Below are 16,992 nucleotides of genomic sequence, written 5' to 3'. Positions count from 1 at the left end.
GCAGCAGTCGAGTGCAACAGAGCACTGAATGAAGATGAATGAATGGAAACAGGCACGAGTTCAAATTGTTACACTTTTGCTTGGTATACACTTTCCAGGGGGTGTTGTGGGTTTTTATGGAAAGAAGAGCGAGAGAGAAGTGTATGAAATAATGATTTTTTCTCCATTATAAAAAAGTTTTGGGTCGTCATCGTCGTGTATTTTACTCATATCGGCGTGAGCGAGCAAAGCGCGTGAGCCGGGGGTTGCTCCTTAGTACTTAGATATAATAGCAAATATTTTGGCTATGTTAAGATCCCACTAGATAAACCATTGTTGAAAAATCGGACTCTTAATAATTCTTTGCCAAAGCCCGATTTTTCCTTAACATAATCCAAAAATTTGGAATATTTATTCCTTATTCAAAACTGTAATACCATTAAAAATTGTAGAATAATATGTCTACCAAATCTGTTTAATGATTTAAGTTATTGTTGAAATATTTTATACAAGGATGTTGTCGGTTTAAAGATAATCCAATCACAATTCTGTATTCTATTATTCCGTCTTTCGGAATGATTTAATGATTAAGTGATTGTTCAAATGTTTTAGGAAAGTAAGATTGTTGTAGGTTTAAAGATAATCCAATCATTATTCTATCAACTATCATTCATTAGATCGCAACAAATCTTCCACTGAAAGGGTATTCCAAGCTGCGACTTCAGGGCCACCCTCTTTTTTTCCATATTCTTTCCATATTTTTCCATTGCATATTTCCGAAAAGCTGTCAACTCTCGCTGTCAGAGCCATTTGACATTTCCATTTAACTTAGTCAGCACCACACACACACACAAAGACACACCACACACCAGTACACACACACACACACACTAGTACACCCTTCCAAATTAAAACAGTAACAACCACCTGCAGCAGCACCCAGCGCGTAACTAATTTTCCCAGAGCGAGGCGGCTGGGGGAGGGGGGAATGAATTTCGCTTTCGACACGGCCAACAAATGCCGAAAAGTGCATGCCCCCACCGCCCCATCCCCTGCGTTACGTCCCTATCGGACGGAACTCATCAGCTGGCGGTCTGTCTTTCTGACGGTCCCTGAATGTTGGCCAAGGGGTCAAAAGCTCAGCAAATGACAAACATGCAATGGCGTTAAATTTTTATGCGTGTTGTGAAAAATATGACAAGGAGTTGAAGAGAGGGATATACACACGAGTATGGATAGGGGGCACAATGTTGCGCTGCAGTTGTGGGTGTGTCAACCGTTTGCTGGTCACGCAATGCAAAGGAAAATGAAGAATTTTCCAAAGATAGCAAACTGCTGCTCTTTTCGGTGTTGCCGTTGGCGGCCCTTTTAGCGGGGAGTTCTTTTGTATTTTATGGCATAATACCCCCCTGAATGGGGCAGGAGAAATGGTGGGCCTATGGTAGCAATGACATCAACTTTGCAGCACCCAAGGCCTTATCTCTTCCGACATCGCAATTTATTAGATTGTGTGCTCTTAAGTTTATCGCCCAAATTAAATATTTCCCTGTAAAAGATATGCCGTGTAATTGTTTGAGTGGCGAGATCTTAAGCAGAGAGATATCTAAAGGGGGAGCATGGGAAAGAGGAGTAGAAACAGTAGTCACATGAATGAATGAAATGAATCATATATGGTCGGTCAATAGTAATATCTTTATATCGATTGCAAGCCCCTTTTGCCCCCCTTTGGAGACCACAGTAACCTTGAAAAGATACCGTGTATCTATGTGGCCTACCAACCGACTTACGTCACTTGTCCACGACAGAAAACCAAACAAACAAATGTCCGGCTCTGACACTCCCCCCACTCTCCACTGAACGGACAAGTGACAACGTTGAATGTCACAGAGAGGCAGAGACAGAGGCAGGGAAAGAGACAGGGACAGACTCAATATGGCACAGGTCTCTCTCCCTCCCATTGACACGAAATTGGAGCGCACGCTTCATTTACCGAACGAACGGCGATAAAAAGAAAAATACAGCACAAATACGAATACAAAAAAATAAAATAAAATCAAATAGATATGGCAACAAACTTGGATGATTTACTGCACCTTCGATAGTGGCAATGGCAGGGCAGACGAACGTACAGACCTGTCGCTTGGCCAGTGGCCACTCATAAGATCACCTATAAAAATAGCCAACTAAAAGCCAACAAACGATCACCTAAGGTCGAAAGAAAAGCGCGGAAGAATGCGGCGAGCAAGAGCCATGGAATGGGGGGAACAAATATTTCTGAACAAATAAACTGAAATTAAATTAGATGTGAATTTGAATTCGAATTCGAAAGAATCGAGCATCCGATTCCAGCTGCGATTAAGTGCGAAAATTCTATTTTATTTTTGGTTAATTTTAACGATCAGAATGAAATTTACAAATTTTTCGTTCAATTAAATTGCCATTTCGCAGAGTAACTGAAACGAAAAGAGAGAAAGTGGTAGTCTACTTTGACATACCCTGCATCGAGAGGGGAACAAGAATTATTGATCTAATAATGGTATAAAAGACAGAGCGATTATGGCACCTGGGAGATCAGTAAAAGAAAGAACTATCTATCTTTTAGGTGGCGCATATCTTGGCATTTCTCGTGCAATAATTTAGTTGTTGAAAACATAAATATGAATGAAATTACCTATTACCAAATTTCCATAGAAATCAACCCACTGGGAAACCCATTAAAATATCTTTTGACGGCGAGTGCCGAAGGAACTTGCGAATTTCCATCACGTATTTAATTACCAATTCTTCCCAAATCTGCCCAGACCAAAGAAGTGGCTGCCGATGGGAGTGCGCTGAACTCGGGGCGTGACTCACGCAGAGGGTTCTGTGATGTAATTGGCGGTTTTATGGGGGCTGGAAGGGGGACTCGTAAAATTGATGTTCCCGTGAAGCAGTCGTAATATTTGGCATACGACACGTGCACTTGGCTCTGGCGCTTATTCTTATTAGCCATTCGGCGCCAAAACTATTGGCGGTCTCAAGTTTATGCTTTTTCCATTCCAATTTTTCCCCAAAAGATGATTGATCTCTTGGCTGTCGCTTAGGGGGATGCTGGGGCTGCGGCTGGGGCTGACGGTGACCCAGTTTCTTGTTATTTACTTTCAATAATATATCTATGAATATATTCGCGCCTCACAAAAGAACCAAAAATAAGCCACAGATACTCTGAGGAATGGCTGTGAGTAAATTATTCCGCCACCCATACAGAAGGCGCCGTCAGAAGAGTGACAACGATGACGTCGTCAGTTTCAGCACAAAAACAAAACAAAACAGAGAAAAAACTGGTGCTATTAATTTGAACCTACACCCCTTCGGTTATCGCCCTGCCGCTGCCTCTGGCTGTGCCCCTGCCACACATTCGATTGTATTGTTTGGCTGTGGGTCTCTCACTTAATTGGTTTTTGTGTGAAGCTGCTGAAGCCTAATGATCCGTCATCGGGTTGTACGTACACAGACGTATACGTATACGTAATATTGCAATCGCTGGCAAGTGCAGACAGTTCACGGTACGTCTGTGCCTCTATCTCTAGCTGGCAGGCATTGGTGGGCGTTTGTAACGCTCTGGAAATAATAATAGAGACAAAATGGTTATTACGACTGCCATAAAGATGGATAAATTACGTAGTGGTCATGGGAGCGACACTCGACATGAGTAATAATTTGCAATGCTAATTCGCATTTAAACCTGTCTTTGCCATAAAATACTTTTTGGTGGAACAGCTCTATAATTAATGCCAAATTTAGTTTTAGGGCTTAAGGGGTGCTTCAGGGAGGGACAGATCTTTAAGAAATAACACCATTCTTGGAGTACATTTTCTGGGAATTATTTTACCAATTCCCTGATTTTTTCTATCAACTCTAGACCAAGTCTATATCCATTCTAAAGTCTGCCATTACCCTCGTTTTTCTGCAGATTTCATATACACACTTCAGTCTTTCTGAATGAATTATGAATCATTATAGAATTCAAAGAAAATTTCCAAAGTTTAGCTTGGAAAACTATCCAAAATTCTACTTCAAATTTGTGCAGTTTCATTTAATTTTTGATGAATTATCCATCATTTATTCCAGAGTTTTTTGGTATAAAAAACTTTAACCTTTTGTTGTGGGAAATTATAATAATTAAACAAGTAATTGTCCCCAAATTGTGTGCAGATTTAACTGTCAGTCCAACCTTGTTGAAGGGTCAATGGTACAGATGTAACCCCTACCAATGCCAGGCCCAGCCCGTGTCATTGTCACCACGAGAGGGAGAGAGAACAACTCAAGACAAGGGCACCGTCAGCCCCGACAATTATATAATTACCGCTTTGTGTGTTGGCAATTAACTCGACACTCGTCGGAGGCAGTCCATCATCATCTATCCCTAACTCCAGTAGGGCTTTGATTGATGGCATCCCCCCCGAAGGCAATTGGAGATGCATCATCGAGAGTAGTCCCTCCGATGTTGGTTGTCCTTAACGTTCAATATTTACACTCGTTAAGCAATAAATGTATGGAATATCAATTGATCCAATTCATTGGATTGAAGGCTGTTTTCACAGATTTAAACCAATAAAATTCGATTTTAAATGCTTAATGTACTCCCTAATTGCAGCAACAAACCACAAGATAGGGTTAACAGGGAAGGAAGGGAGGGGGGAGAGATGGGGTGTTTGAGGAAGTGCGGGTCATGTCGGGTTCAATGATTATTAATCAAATGCCAGTTTAATTATGCGACTTGTTAGAGGCAGACAGACAGAGAGACAGACACTGTGTCTCTCATGTAATCATTCAGGGTCCCAAGCCCCTCCGTCGATCGGCGGTCTGCGGCTTCAATTAAAATTCGTTTCGCCGATCAAAAATGGAACCAACCACCAAAGTCCACCGAAAAATTGAAAGTTTACGAGTCTCTCTCTCTTCTCTTTCGTCTCTCTTGATATTTTGGCATAGGAATTGGAATTGGGTGTGCGTCGGGGCCCGTTCTTGGGGCCTAATCGAATGTCAAGTATGAATCCATTGATGACAGCGCAGACCATTCCCGTTTTTGATGGCGACAATTAAGGCATCTCTCACTCAGTCACTCTCTTCTTTTTTTTATTACTTAATATTGTATCTTTTATTTGTTTTCCGGCTTTGGTTCTCCTGCAGTTCGTTGTGTGCTCTGTTCGTTAGCGGTTCTACGGGGCTCATTAATCCCAAACTAGTAAGCTTTTAAAGCACTCTGTATCTCTGAAATACGATACGATGGCCTCCATATTCATTCGGTTTGTGGTTTTGACATTGAACTTGGCGCTTAATCATTGTCAAAACAGATTCGAAGATTGCCAATGCAAACAAAAACCAAGCCAAACAGGGGATGCATTCCGGCTATCAATAAACAAATGTTGTTTTCTCTTTTTTTTTTCGATCGTGTTTGCCTTTCAAATTAGCTTTCGATTTGCGGCCACAAAAATATTGACAAAGTGACATCATGAGCGACATAAACTACCTCTAGAAATGGTACAATTTATTGGCCAAAAGCTTTATTTAACAATAAATAAAACCGAAAATCATGAGCCAAAACGGAAATGAAGGAACTAAATGTTCCAAGACGTTCCAGAGACGTTGTGTTTTCATCTATTCTTAGACCAGAACGGAATCTGTGAAGAATTTCCAGAGTATTCCCAAAGAATGCCTAGGCAAACATCTCCCTGGGAGTGCCAGGGGTCAAGCCATGGATTCCATGGGATTGGATACGATTTATTTGCTTTGACCCCACCGTCAAGCTGGGGGTCAGCATTTATCTATGAACAATTTGGTGGAAGAGCATTTATTTATGATCGTTTTTTGATTCTTTTCCAACTGCTTGCAGGCCAAGGAAGCAAACAGCAACAGCCGCAATAAGTATTAAGAAGTGGAGGCCAATCCCCGAACCCCAGAGGGAAGACAAGCAAATAAGACAGCAAAAACAGCCAACGACAGGGGCCAAATGCAAATTCATAAGGAGAGGACCTGAACCTGAAGATACAACCTCCAGATAGAACACATTTCCGCACTGATACAGTGGGTCGAGAGCGGGAGAGACAGAGAGAGGAAGTGTTTGTTTATTGCAGCGACTCAACGACTGGAACCGAGAAGATCCATTCGCAAGATGCCCGGCCACTTACACGCCATACCGCATCTTTGAGACCCCAGTGGCATACCCCAAGCCACACACTCCGGCCTGCATGCGTTGCACACACACAATATTCCATCAGGCAGCAATATTTGGAGAGTGCCTTCGGTTGGTTGGGCAATCGCCAGATAAATTCTAATAAATAGCCAGACAACAGAATACTTGGCATAAAAATAAATAAGAATCGAAGAACGCGGAACGCGGAACGTGGAGAGCAGAACGCAGAACGAGCTACGGATTCGAACGCATTGCAACAGATTCATCTGAGGTGTCGAGTGCATTGCCCAGGCCAGACCAGGCCACGAAATCTTTGCGGCAACATAGACGTAGGTCGCGGCCAAAGTGTTGCAAGGCAGGGGCCTAGCCAGAGGCAACGGCAACCGCAGCGAGGTGTACACATTCGGCACCATGGAGGGCGGTTACGTCAATGAAGGTGAGTTGCATCTACATGCCACAAATGTATCTTTAAGATATCGAACAAGTCCATCTACCGAATGAATGCTTTTTCTTTGATGCAAATTACACCCAAAGCTATGGAATTTAGCCCACATTCCTGTGTTTGCTTTTGATATATTCTTCAAATGCATTTTATATATTTATAAAAATTTCCTAAAGGAATAAATAATCTCCTAATCTCTGCTTAAGATGGTTTATTTTATTTTTAAATATTTTTAGAGCGGAATCGTGTGAAAATATTCTATAATTCTCGTTTATTTGATTGGATTTTCTTACTTGTTTGTTCTGCAAATAGTTTGCTTAGTTTTTGAATTTCTGAAATCCCTCTTTGAAAGGGAGATCCCCTAATTTTCTTCCAAAGTAATTCAATACCCTTTTTCATCAGCCAATTATTCATAGCCATATTAGACCCACTATATAGGATATAGTTGGATGATCCATAAGCACTTGCATCATGCAATATAATTTCTCATTCATTTTGTGGCTTTTTGCATGCTCACCTCAACCAAAAATACACAATTCTCACACAATGCGAAAATTTGAAAATTCATTCAACAAGACATTCGAACAGATGTTTGTACAAAGTATTTGACTTTGAATTTCCCACTCACACACACACACACACGGAGAGAATTTGTGGCATGATCTGTTGAGAAAAACCTGCACAGTGACACCGAAAATATCTGCGATTTATTAGCAATGCAAATGCCAGAGAATTATTCAAACTGCCACTTCACCCATCCACCCATTAGTCAGACGCTATGAGGCAATGCATCCCCGATATAGTTTTGTGTTTTTTTTTTTGGCAAACATATGTATTCGAGTCCGTGACTGAGTCACACCAAACATCCCACTAAACACCCACTAAACACTCACTATTCTCCCCAACAATGCTCTCTCCAAAAACACACACACGCGCAGAGGATTCCGATGCCATAATGGGTGTGGAAAGTCCAGGTAAATGATCTCTACTATAATCGTACCCATAACCAGCACAAATATCGAATATGTATCGCAGGGAAATGGTGGGGGGAAAGGGAAAGGGCCCTCAACTTTGTGACACTCAATTAAAGGCTGAGAGTGCATTTGAGCGTGTATCTTTATGACTGGTTTCAGCTATCTGCCAGATACAAGCCGGTTCTACGCGCCCACATTCACAGACAAGTGGTTCTATCCCCCTTTTTGGGATCGATGGCAGATCGGTCGCTGACTCTCGCTGTATCTATGACGCCACAGAACATGTTCGGCTTTTGTCTTCCCATTTACATAAGAGGATTACCGAATGTAAATCACAGGCCATATATTCGATTCTAGATATCGGTATGCAAAATCCAAACAAAAACACAAAAAACAAATCGTTAAGTAGTCGATTCGCTGACAAGTCTGTTCCATAAAAGGCAAAACTGTCTGTCAGGGGACTGCTGATGCTGCCACGACCCAGTGGAAGGGGTTTTTCAATTAATATTCATTTGGAGGAAGGCAAAAACTGTCATAAATTATCAGCTTGCAGCAGCGTCTTCGAGCATGCCCCACGGCAGGCATTGAAAAGTGCAAGGCGGGCATCAGCCAGAGAGATATTTTTTGGGGCAAGCTGATGATGTCATCTGCAACGCCAGCGCTTAAAAGGATCCGCCCTGATCACGTTTCCAGCAAAAAGCCACAAAATGATAATAAATTTTGCTGTTGAGTCGAAGCCATGAATTTGATTCCAGGAATTCTGCCGAGTGCCAGACAAAAATCACAATAAATACATATATCTTTCCTGCCACTGGCCCTGGCCCTGGCCTTAGGATCGGGCTCTCATTCCTTGTGTCTGTCAGAAGATCTCTCTCTTTCTGCTCTGCTCTGTTTGTGGATCGTTTGTTTGTGGAATTCACAAGAATTTATTTGCCTTAATTTGAAAAAGAAAACACACTTCGCAGCTGTGAAAATACATTGTCTTACAGCCAAACCCCAAGTGCGCGCCATCATATTGTAGTTAAACACTTTTTAATGCCGGTATTTATCGCCGAAAAATGTAATTAAAAATAATAATAAAATCTACAGGGTAGACAAATCAGGCACTGAATTAGTGGACATGCTTGGGTTCGCTTTCCGATTGACCTTGCCAGGGCTATGACCCATACATTTTTCCCTGCATGTGTCTCTATTTCTTCATAGTTCATAGTTTTTTGTACAGGCCGAGCAAACAATGACGACAGCAAACTAGGCGAAAATTTATGACCAACAGTTGTTGGATTTATATGCAAAATGCTGGGAGATAAAGGGCATATATATTATGGGAGAAGTTTGTCTGGAAGCAAGGAGAGAAACACCCCTTAAAGATAGAGAAGTCTCTTAAAGATAGTTAGTCGTTTTAGAGGGAGGAATGAGATGATCTTAAGAGTGTTTATATCAGGTTATTCCCAAAGTTGTGCCTCAAAAGTACCTTGATCTCGATCCCAGATCATATCCCGCCGCTGGCAATCCCTTTACAGGGTATCCGAGCCACGACTCTCCCCAGTGTTGACCTTCCATTCAAGTGCTCCCATTTGTGTTTGGTCTTCAACTTGACCTCTCCCAACACACCATTTGGGCAAGAACTAGACGCCCATTTGCATACATAATGGGACTTGATAAGCTATCGGGATTTGCATAAACCTCGTGAAGAAGACGTGGAATGAAGGCGTTAAGCCCAACACCTCTTGCTTATGACAGATTCTATAAAGAGATACACATTAAGAGATATGAAAACGAGTTGGACTTGTCGCCGAGCAGCTTTTCGTTTAAGTATCTCATTCTGTGAGTGAGGTGTTCAATTACATGACATGGAAAATGCATCTGAAGTTGCTCAATTTTCGGTTCAATGTCGGAATGTCTGGGACATTCGATACGACGAGATACTCGTACTAAGCCGAAGATCGATGGCTAAAAGGTTCTCCAAGTCATTCGAATCGATTGACACAATTCCTTGGGCAGTCAATGGAAATAAATGGTTTGTCAATCTATTTTTCTACCTACTGGCCGCATTTCCCTCAAATGTCAGTTTTCATTGCCAGCCGCTTGGCAATTTCATTTCCATTTAGATTTTCTTTTCTATTTTCTATTTTCCCCTCCATTTGTGGTCCAAGTTCAGGCGGGAATCGTTTCCAGCCAATTGCCCAGGCCATTGATCAAGTGCATTAAGAGGAACACGTGATTTGCATTTAAATTGTTTTTTGGCTTTGACTTTGGCCAACAACTGTGGTGCATATCTCTCGGCCAATTCTGCAAATACTCGTATGCTGGCTGCCCGATTATTTGCATCGGCGTCTTGCCGGTTTGACTCCGGGCATGCCTCAGAAACGATTACGATTGCCGCTGCCGCCGCCAATCATCGAGTCATGGAAATGACGTCAGCTGCCGCTGGACTGCCGCTGGACTGGCGCTGCCCTGGTGCTCTTGTGCATACAATTAAAATCAATTTGCAGTAGCGCCAATTGCTGTTGACATATTTTATCTAAGGCGTTTCAAACCCGATTCGAAAGAGAGAACACTGGGTAATCGCTTAGATGGCTAGGCATTGTTTTTGAGCGCATGCGCAGCGTACTTGGGTGGCAGTGTTGACAGTTTTCACTGGGGCAGTGTTGCCAAACTTCTATAAGAGAAAGGTTTAGTGGATGGTCTTTGGATTGGTCCTATTTTCTAAATAAATTCCATAAAATAAATGTGAAGAAAATTACTTCAAACTCCGGGGACCGTCAGTAAGAGTTATGGATGCAAATTTTACCTGAATAAATGCAAATACATAGAATGCACCAAAATCCATATTTCAATCATATTTAGCGATATTGGAAAAACGTATACTACCCAACTTTTATTGAAATGATCAAAAATTACACATTTTCCTGATTTATTTAATTTAAAATTGGAAAATAATTAGACTGCAATTTTGATTGTAAAACTTATAGCTGCCCTGAATCTGACGATTATACATATTTTTTCTGACACTCAATTATCCATCTACGATTCGTTTCATGTATCTTGAGCGAATGCCATGAATAACTTTAGCAACTTTTAGTTGATTTAATCTCATTTAAGACCAACTGCCCTGTCAAATCCTGGTCGAGTTTGAGGCACATTATTTCTCGGCTTTATCTGCAATAATAAAATTAAATAATTTATTTTAATGGTCAGCAGCCATATTAAATGAGGCTAAGTGATTTTCGTTGTAGACTTCAAGCCGCAAAGCGAAGCGGGCATGCAAAAATCTGGCGCTGTTTTGTAACGAAAATTAGCTGAAATTGCAGCCAGCACAAAAGACCAGCGGCAGTTCGTGATTTAGCCACCGTCACCGTCACCGTCGCCGTCATTGGGAATGCATCAAAGTAAACGGCTCTGCAGGCGAAAGATGGTATCCGATTGGGACTGGGACGGTGACTGGAAGGGGGACTGGGGGGCACCGCTCCTGGAACTCGCCGGCACGTATTTGAAGCGCTTAGATGGCTTTAGATGGCCGCTTAGTAGTTGGATAGATTGTCGCGGGCCCCTTGGCACCTGAGCTGCATAGGACTTATGGGGGCCCCTAGAACGTGGCTCACATTCGTCATAATGCGGAACAGCTGCCAGTCCCTGTGCTGCGCCTTGTTGTAGATACAATTTGCAGATAAAAACGTCGTTTCATTGGTCTTTATATCAGATTTATGGGCACTATTAAGGCATATCCCTGCTCCGATCTGAGTGGAGGCTGTCCACCCACACACAACTCATAATTGAAACACTCGAAACTCGCATAATTGGCGCACGCAGGCTTAGACCCCAAATTGGCAAGAGCGGAAATGTTGACCCCTTCGTAATTAATCAATTTTCATAATGAAAACGGACCTTGGGGGCTGTGTGCGATGGCGTGGGCCCTCGGGCCTGGCCCGAGCTCTCAAGAGGGTTTGAGGTGTTGCCGGCTTCATTAAACACAAATTAGCCGTGGATTCAATCTCCTGAAGGCAGCAGATAAATGGCAGAGATACATCACACTACAAGAGGCCACCAGATCACAAGATCTAAAGAATTCGGGTCTAGTTCTTGGAAGCCACTTTCCGATTAGCCATTAGCCAGGTCTTCAGATCCTCAGCCACTATTTCTGACAGGCGATTATAAATAAAATGTTTCGAAAATACTTTCACAAAAGAAGGCGTGAGGCGTGACAATGTCAAAGCCAACAGCCGAGTGAAAATGAGAGCAGGAAAATAATTTGGCAGCGAGCCAAAAACAGCGGCCGATTAAACGAGACCCCATAAAAAATGGAAACTACGAAAAAAACAAGAGTCAAAAACTGAATGTTGGGCCATAATTTTGTATGCGAATAGTTCCTGCCTACCAAAGTAAACAATAATTTAGGAATATACATATACACGTATATAATTATATTCCCGTATAGATGGCAAATAATGGGTTGTCTATGGCGACAGTTTAATGCCCATCAAGGCCGACAGAGTGAGAAAAAATCCGAACAGAAAGAGTATACCTATTTAATTATATGAAATTATGGTTTATGGGCATTACACCCCCCTGGCTGGGGCCTGCTTACGTGCCAATTTATTTAATCATTTGGTGGGGTTGTGGGGTTGGGCCCGCCAGATATTCCACTTTCGATAAGACCCAAGAAAAGGTATATGTTTGCTGCATATTAAGTGGAATAGGACACCCATAAAGAACTCAAAAGTGTGCATACCCCCATTGAGAGTTTTCCCCTTGAACGCTTCACGGATTGCAACATTTCAATTTTCATTGTAAAGTGGCCTTTTATTGTTAATAAATGAATGAATGAACGAATGAATGAATTTCTGTCGACTGTCGCAAAAGTGCGACAAATTGTAAAGCGCTTAAGTTGTTTCCAAGCAATTTACTCAACAAATCAGAAACTCATCAAAATCGTTGCATGCCATACAACAGTCAACAAAAAATTAGGAAAAACGCAGACGCTTTTTTTTCTTGTTAATTGTAAAATATCGTACAAAACGAAGTCTTTTTTCTGTTACGTGTCGTTGATAATTAAAACTGAGAATTGTTGGGGAGTCTTTCCAGTGGCGTGGCAGCAATGAGGGGGCAGATGTACAGACCCCCGCCCTAAGAGTCCCTGCCTAAGACCCTGCCTCTGCTGCCTGCCACGCATCATAGATACTTTTTAATTCTCTCTATGTATGTTTTTTGCAACTTTGAAGTTTATTCAACCTGAAATTGTCGTCGTCCCACTGACAGTTCCAGGTAGCAACCGAGCCAGGTTTTGCGTGGCTTGTTTATGGCTTTATATCGTCCAGTTTTTTATGGCTTTCTGTCGAGGTTTTGTCCGACATGCAAAACGATCTCCAACTCCACCCACAACAACGTCTCCTACTCGTTGGAAGGTTCTTTTTTTCTCGTGGCTTGGCCGTCTAATTAAAATTGGGTTGAGTGGGGTTTACGATGGCCCGAAAGACGAACTGACGGCTGCTTTGTTGTCGAGTCGAGTCGAGTGGAGGCTCTGGCGTGGCGTGGAGTGGCAAATGGGACTGAGCGCTAATTTAATTTACAAATTAGCCGCACTCGAAAACTGCACGGCAAGTGCCGGTCGGCGTACGGTTGGTGTCGCTTTCGAGTGTCGCTTAATTTGTCATTTTTTTGGGGCTGCTACTGAAGGTTGTGCTCGGCATAATGTGGACAAGGTGTAAAGTTTGAACGGAATGTGATTGGAATTGAGATCATCATTTGGGGCAAGGTCTAAAAGAGGAAGAGGATGGTATCCGAATGGCAGAATGTAGGTCGAATGGGAGATCAATCTCTTGGAGTATCTCCAATAAGTAATAGCAATTTCGTACATATCCGTACCTCTTCCAGTGACACGTCTCCGTCTGCAGCCAAGGGTCTCCCCATCTCCCCATCTTCTCTCATGCACCATTCCCTTGATCTGTGACATGCAGAACTGTGCGCCTTGCCTGGCATAATGATAATCGTATGCTAATTTGTGGAGTGAAACGAATTGCATTTCGAGTTGCACGATCCATGGGGCATGGACACGCCCACAGGCAGCAGCAGCAGCCACAGCTCTGAGGTGCAAAAGGGGAGCAAAGTGCCCCATTCAGTGTCAACGACAGTGGATGATAAATCACAGCCAAGCAAGCGACTTGTAGCTGGAGCACAGAAACATTTAAGTCTCAAGGCCTGTCTGTGGCAGTCAAGTTATTTGGATACCAAATGTTGTCGCTGCCTCCCATCCACGCTGCCCCCCGGCAGACTGCTTCTCCTCTACGAGTGTATCTGATGCTGTCATCAGCGGCACTGCCTGCCTGGCTGCCTGGAAGGTGCAGAGGTGGCAAGTTCTGTCGGATATCTCAGAGTTTTGCTTGCTCTGCCACCCCATGTTGATACAATGTGTTGCACAGAGCAGGGGGGGCCTCTGCTTGTGGCTCATAATTATAATTATATCTCCCTTCCCCAAACTTTTAGCTACCGTTGGGTAACTGCAAATAGTGCGACTGGTTTTTGGTTTCATGCACCGGAAACGTGACCCAAAGGGAACTCCATCTCCATCCCCATTCCCCATCTGGGGGATAATTAACTGCATTGTCTGCACGACTTCATTAGCTGTTCTTCTCTCACTTTCGGTTTCATTTCTCTTCGTCAAGTGGAAAATATTGAATATTAAAATAAAATTCCAAATACCGATTCCGGGCGGGTTATGGTAATATCCGAATGGAAGCCTAAGCATTGGGATCAGCAGCATTATCAACTGATTTCCAAGCATTAGTATTCATCAGCTTTCAAAATTGTGAATGTCTCAGTTTATTTTGTCTTTCGGCCCAAAAAAAATTCTCCCGAATCGGAGCTTGACGCGGCGGAAATCAAAGCAAATAAATGTTGGGTCAAGCTCTCGGAGAAGTAAACAGTTTTCGTCGAGGCGTCAAAGTAAAGGCCTTTAAGACCCACAAAGAAAAGAAAAGTCAAATAAACAATTTGGATCTCAATTTTCAGGGCCCTTTTTTTGTGTGTCGTTTCACGAGAGTTTTGTTTGGAGTTTTGCTGCTCGCTTGATGAGACAACAAATGAATTGTTTATTACCTCGTTGCATGCAACATTTCTAATTTCCAATTGGAGTTCCATGAGTTATGTATGGGCCTGTGGGCTGACATTTACGCGGAATCTCCACACCCTCGAATCAGTTCTTTTTGCCTTCCCCCCTCTGCAGAGCGGCTGAATGGTTCATTAGAGACATGCAAAATGGGAAAAGAGAGAGAGAGAGAGAGAGAGAGAGGGACTCCATTCAAGTTCCTCGACACGTTCTAGCCAAAGTTCACTCAACTCTGCCACAATTGAATGCCCTCCTGCCTGCCTGCCTGCCTGCCTGCCTGCCTGCCTGCCTGCCCCCCTCTTTCTCTGTGTCAACTTTTAGCAATTGACAATGCGAAGCGGTTTAAACATTAGTTATGGTTTTTTGTTTTGTTTGTTAGGCCAGACATTTGGGCGGCCATATAAAGTAGTTTTTATTTAGCCGCCTAATTGCTTGCCAATTAAAAGCCGTTTTCCCCCAATCGGGCACTGGTATGTCTTTCTCTTGAGATGACCCAAAAACCAGATGCCATATGTCTGTGTCTTCTGCACTCCTCAGCCTCGTCTGAGCGACATCCTTCCCTATGCAAGGCGACAGATTTGCTCTTGTGTGAATAATGAATAATGAATTATGAATGCAGAAATGCTCAGGGAGAAGAATTGGGTCAGCGAGGAATTAAATTGCAAAGGAAATGCAAAAAATGCAGACAGATCCCTGGCATATGGTGAGCATTCATGAAAGAACTCGAGACCCGCACAAAGAGTGACCTCCTTCCGAGAGAGAGAGAGAAGGGCCCTTCGTCATCGACGGCTATCGGAGATCGGGCATCTTTTGGGCCATTAAACAACTCAAAGAAAGGCACTTGTAAGCATGACCAGAAGTTGTTTATGTAACCTACATTCCTGCCACCCCGTGCCTGGAGTTTTCAGTGGGGGGCGGGGGGGAAGTGAAAATGGGTTATCATTAAATATGACACACACTCGGCCTGGCAGACAGCGAACGAAAATCAAATTGAATTGCACTGCTTGAAGGTGTGAAGAGGGAGGAGGAGGGAGCGAGAGAAGGAGAGAGAGGGCTCCTCAAACATGCTCCAACATGCACAATTAACAACAACAACAACAACAACAACAAAAGCAGGAACACTGAAACGAAACGTTTGTTTGTCTCGCCGTGATTCCGATGTTGCAGATAAGATATGGGCTGGGAAATGGGAACGGGAACGGGAAAGGGGACGGGGAACACTGAGTGGCGATGGCAGAAGAAAGCAGTTTCGTGACGTAAATGCGACAATTTCTTTGCAATTAAGTGTCAAGCGAGTGTGCACCTGGGGGGAGGGGCAACCGATAAGAGCTCCTGTGTCCCCTCATGTAGGGTCTTTCACAATGAAACATTTGTTGTACGGGTACGAGGTGTTCTGTGATGGGTCTTTGCAAAGGCAGTTCCTGTTTATAAATATGTATTAACAAATGTTTGATGAATGAAATCACTGAAGGGATTGCGCAATAGAACCAAAATTCGATCGTTATTTGAACAAATGCTTACCTAAAACCTACGAAAACTCCTTTAAACAGGGAACTCCCCTATAAGCAATGAAATCTCATAAGGGAATGAACTGAATTCTATGTATAATGGCTCTTTTTCAATCACACTTCGACAGATGAACAATATTTTTGGGCTAGTTTTTGATTGGCTTTCTTTAGACCAAATGCTTCCTTAAAACATACGAAAGCTACTTTCAACATAGAACTCCCCTATAAGCAATGAAATCCTTTCAGTGAATGGACTTTATTCCACTGTATACTGTGTATAATGGCTCTTTTTCAATCACATTTCGACATAATAACAAGATCTGAGAAATCTACGAAAGCTTAAAAAATCCCCCAGGGATTTAAATATGGAACTCCCCCTATAAGCAATGAAATCTCATAAGGGAATGGACCTTCTTCCACTGTATTCTGTGTATTATTACTCTTTTTCAAACACACTTTGATAGAAGAACAATATTTTGGGCTGGTTTTTGATTGACACTCTTTAGAGCATATGCTTCGTTAAAACATACGAAAGCTACTTTCAACATGGAACTCCCCTATAAGCAATGAAATCTCATAAGGAAATGGACTTTCTTCCACTGTATTCTGTGTATAATGGCTCTTTTTCAATCACACTGCGACATAATAACTAAATCTGAGAACTCTACAAAAGCTTAAAAAATCCCCCAGGGATTTAAATATGGAACTCCCCCTATAAGCAATGAAATCATATAAGTTTATGGACTTTCTTCCACTGTATTCCGTGTATTATGTTATATTACTCTTTTTAAAACACACTTTGATAGAAGAACAAT

At 42.5% G+C, this 16,992-nt stretch overlaps 1 protein-coding gene across 3 annotated transcripts in view; it reads left to right on the top strand.

Annotated features, from left to right (window-relative positions):
• LOC6598653 (aminopeptidase N) overlaps window positions 1-16,992 on the top strand; it is a 31,385-nt gene that overhangs the window by 3,380 nt on the left and 11,013 nt on the right. For 2 of the 3 annotated variants that reach the window (XM_026995040.1, XM_026995039.1), the window contains 2 exons: window positions 5,852-6,587; window positions 7,532-7,567. In XM_026995040.1, the coding sequence (XP_026850841.1) occupies window positions 6,563-6,587; window positions 7,532-7,567 (61 nt within the window). In that variant the 5' untranslated portion in view covers window positions 5,852-6,562. The remainder of the gene's footprint in view (window positions 1-5,851; window positions 6,588-7,531; window positions 7,568-16,992) is intronic. The other variant, XM_026995048.1, reaches the window with a different exon arrangement.

Source organism: Drosophila persimilis, unplaced genomic scaffold, assembly GCF_003286085.1.
Source record: "Drosophila persimilis strain 14011-0111.01,24,50 unplaced genomic scaffold, DperRS2 tig00000000-arrow-pilon, whole genome shotgun sequence".
NCBI lineage: Eukaryota > Metazoa > Arthropoda > Insecta > Diptera > Drosophilidae > Drosophila > Drosophila persimilis.
The sequence above is the reverse complement of the archived record's forward strand: the minus strand, read 5'-3'. Positions and strand labels throughout refer to the sequence as shown.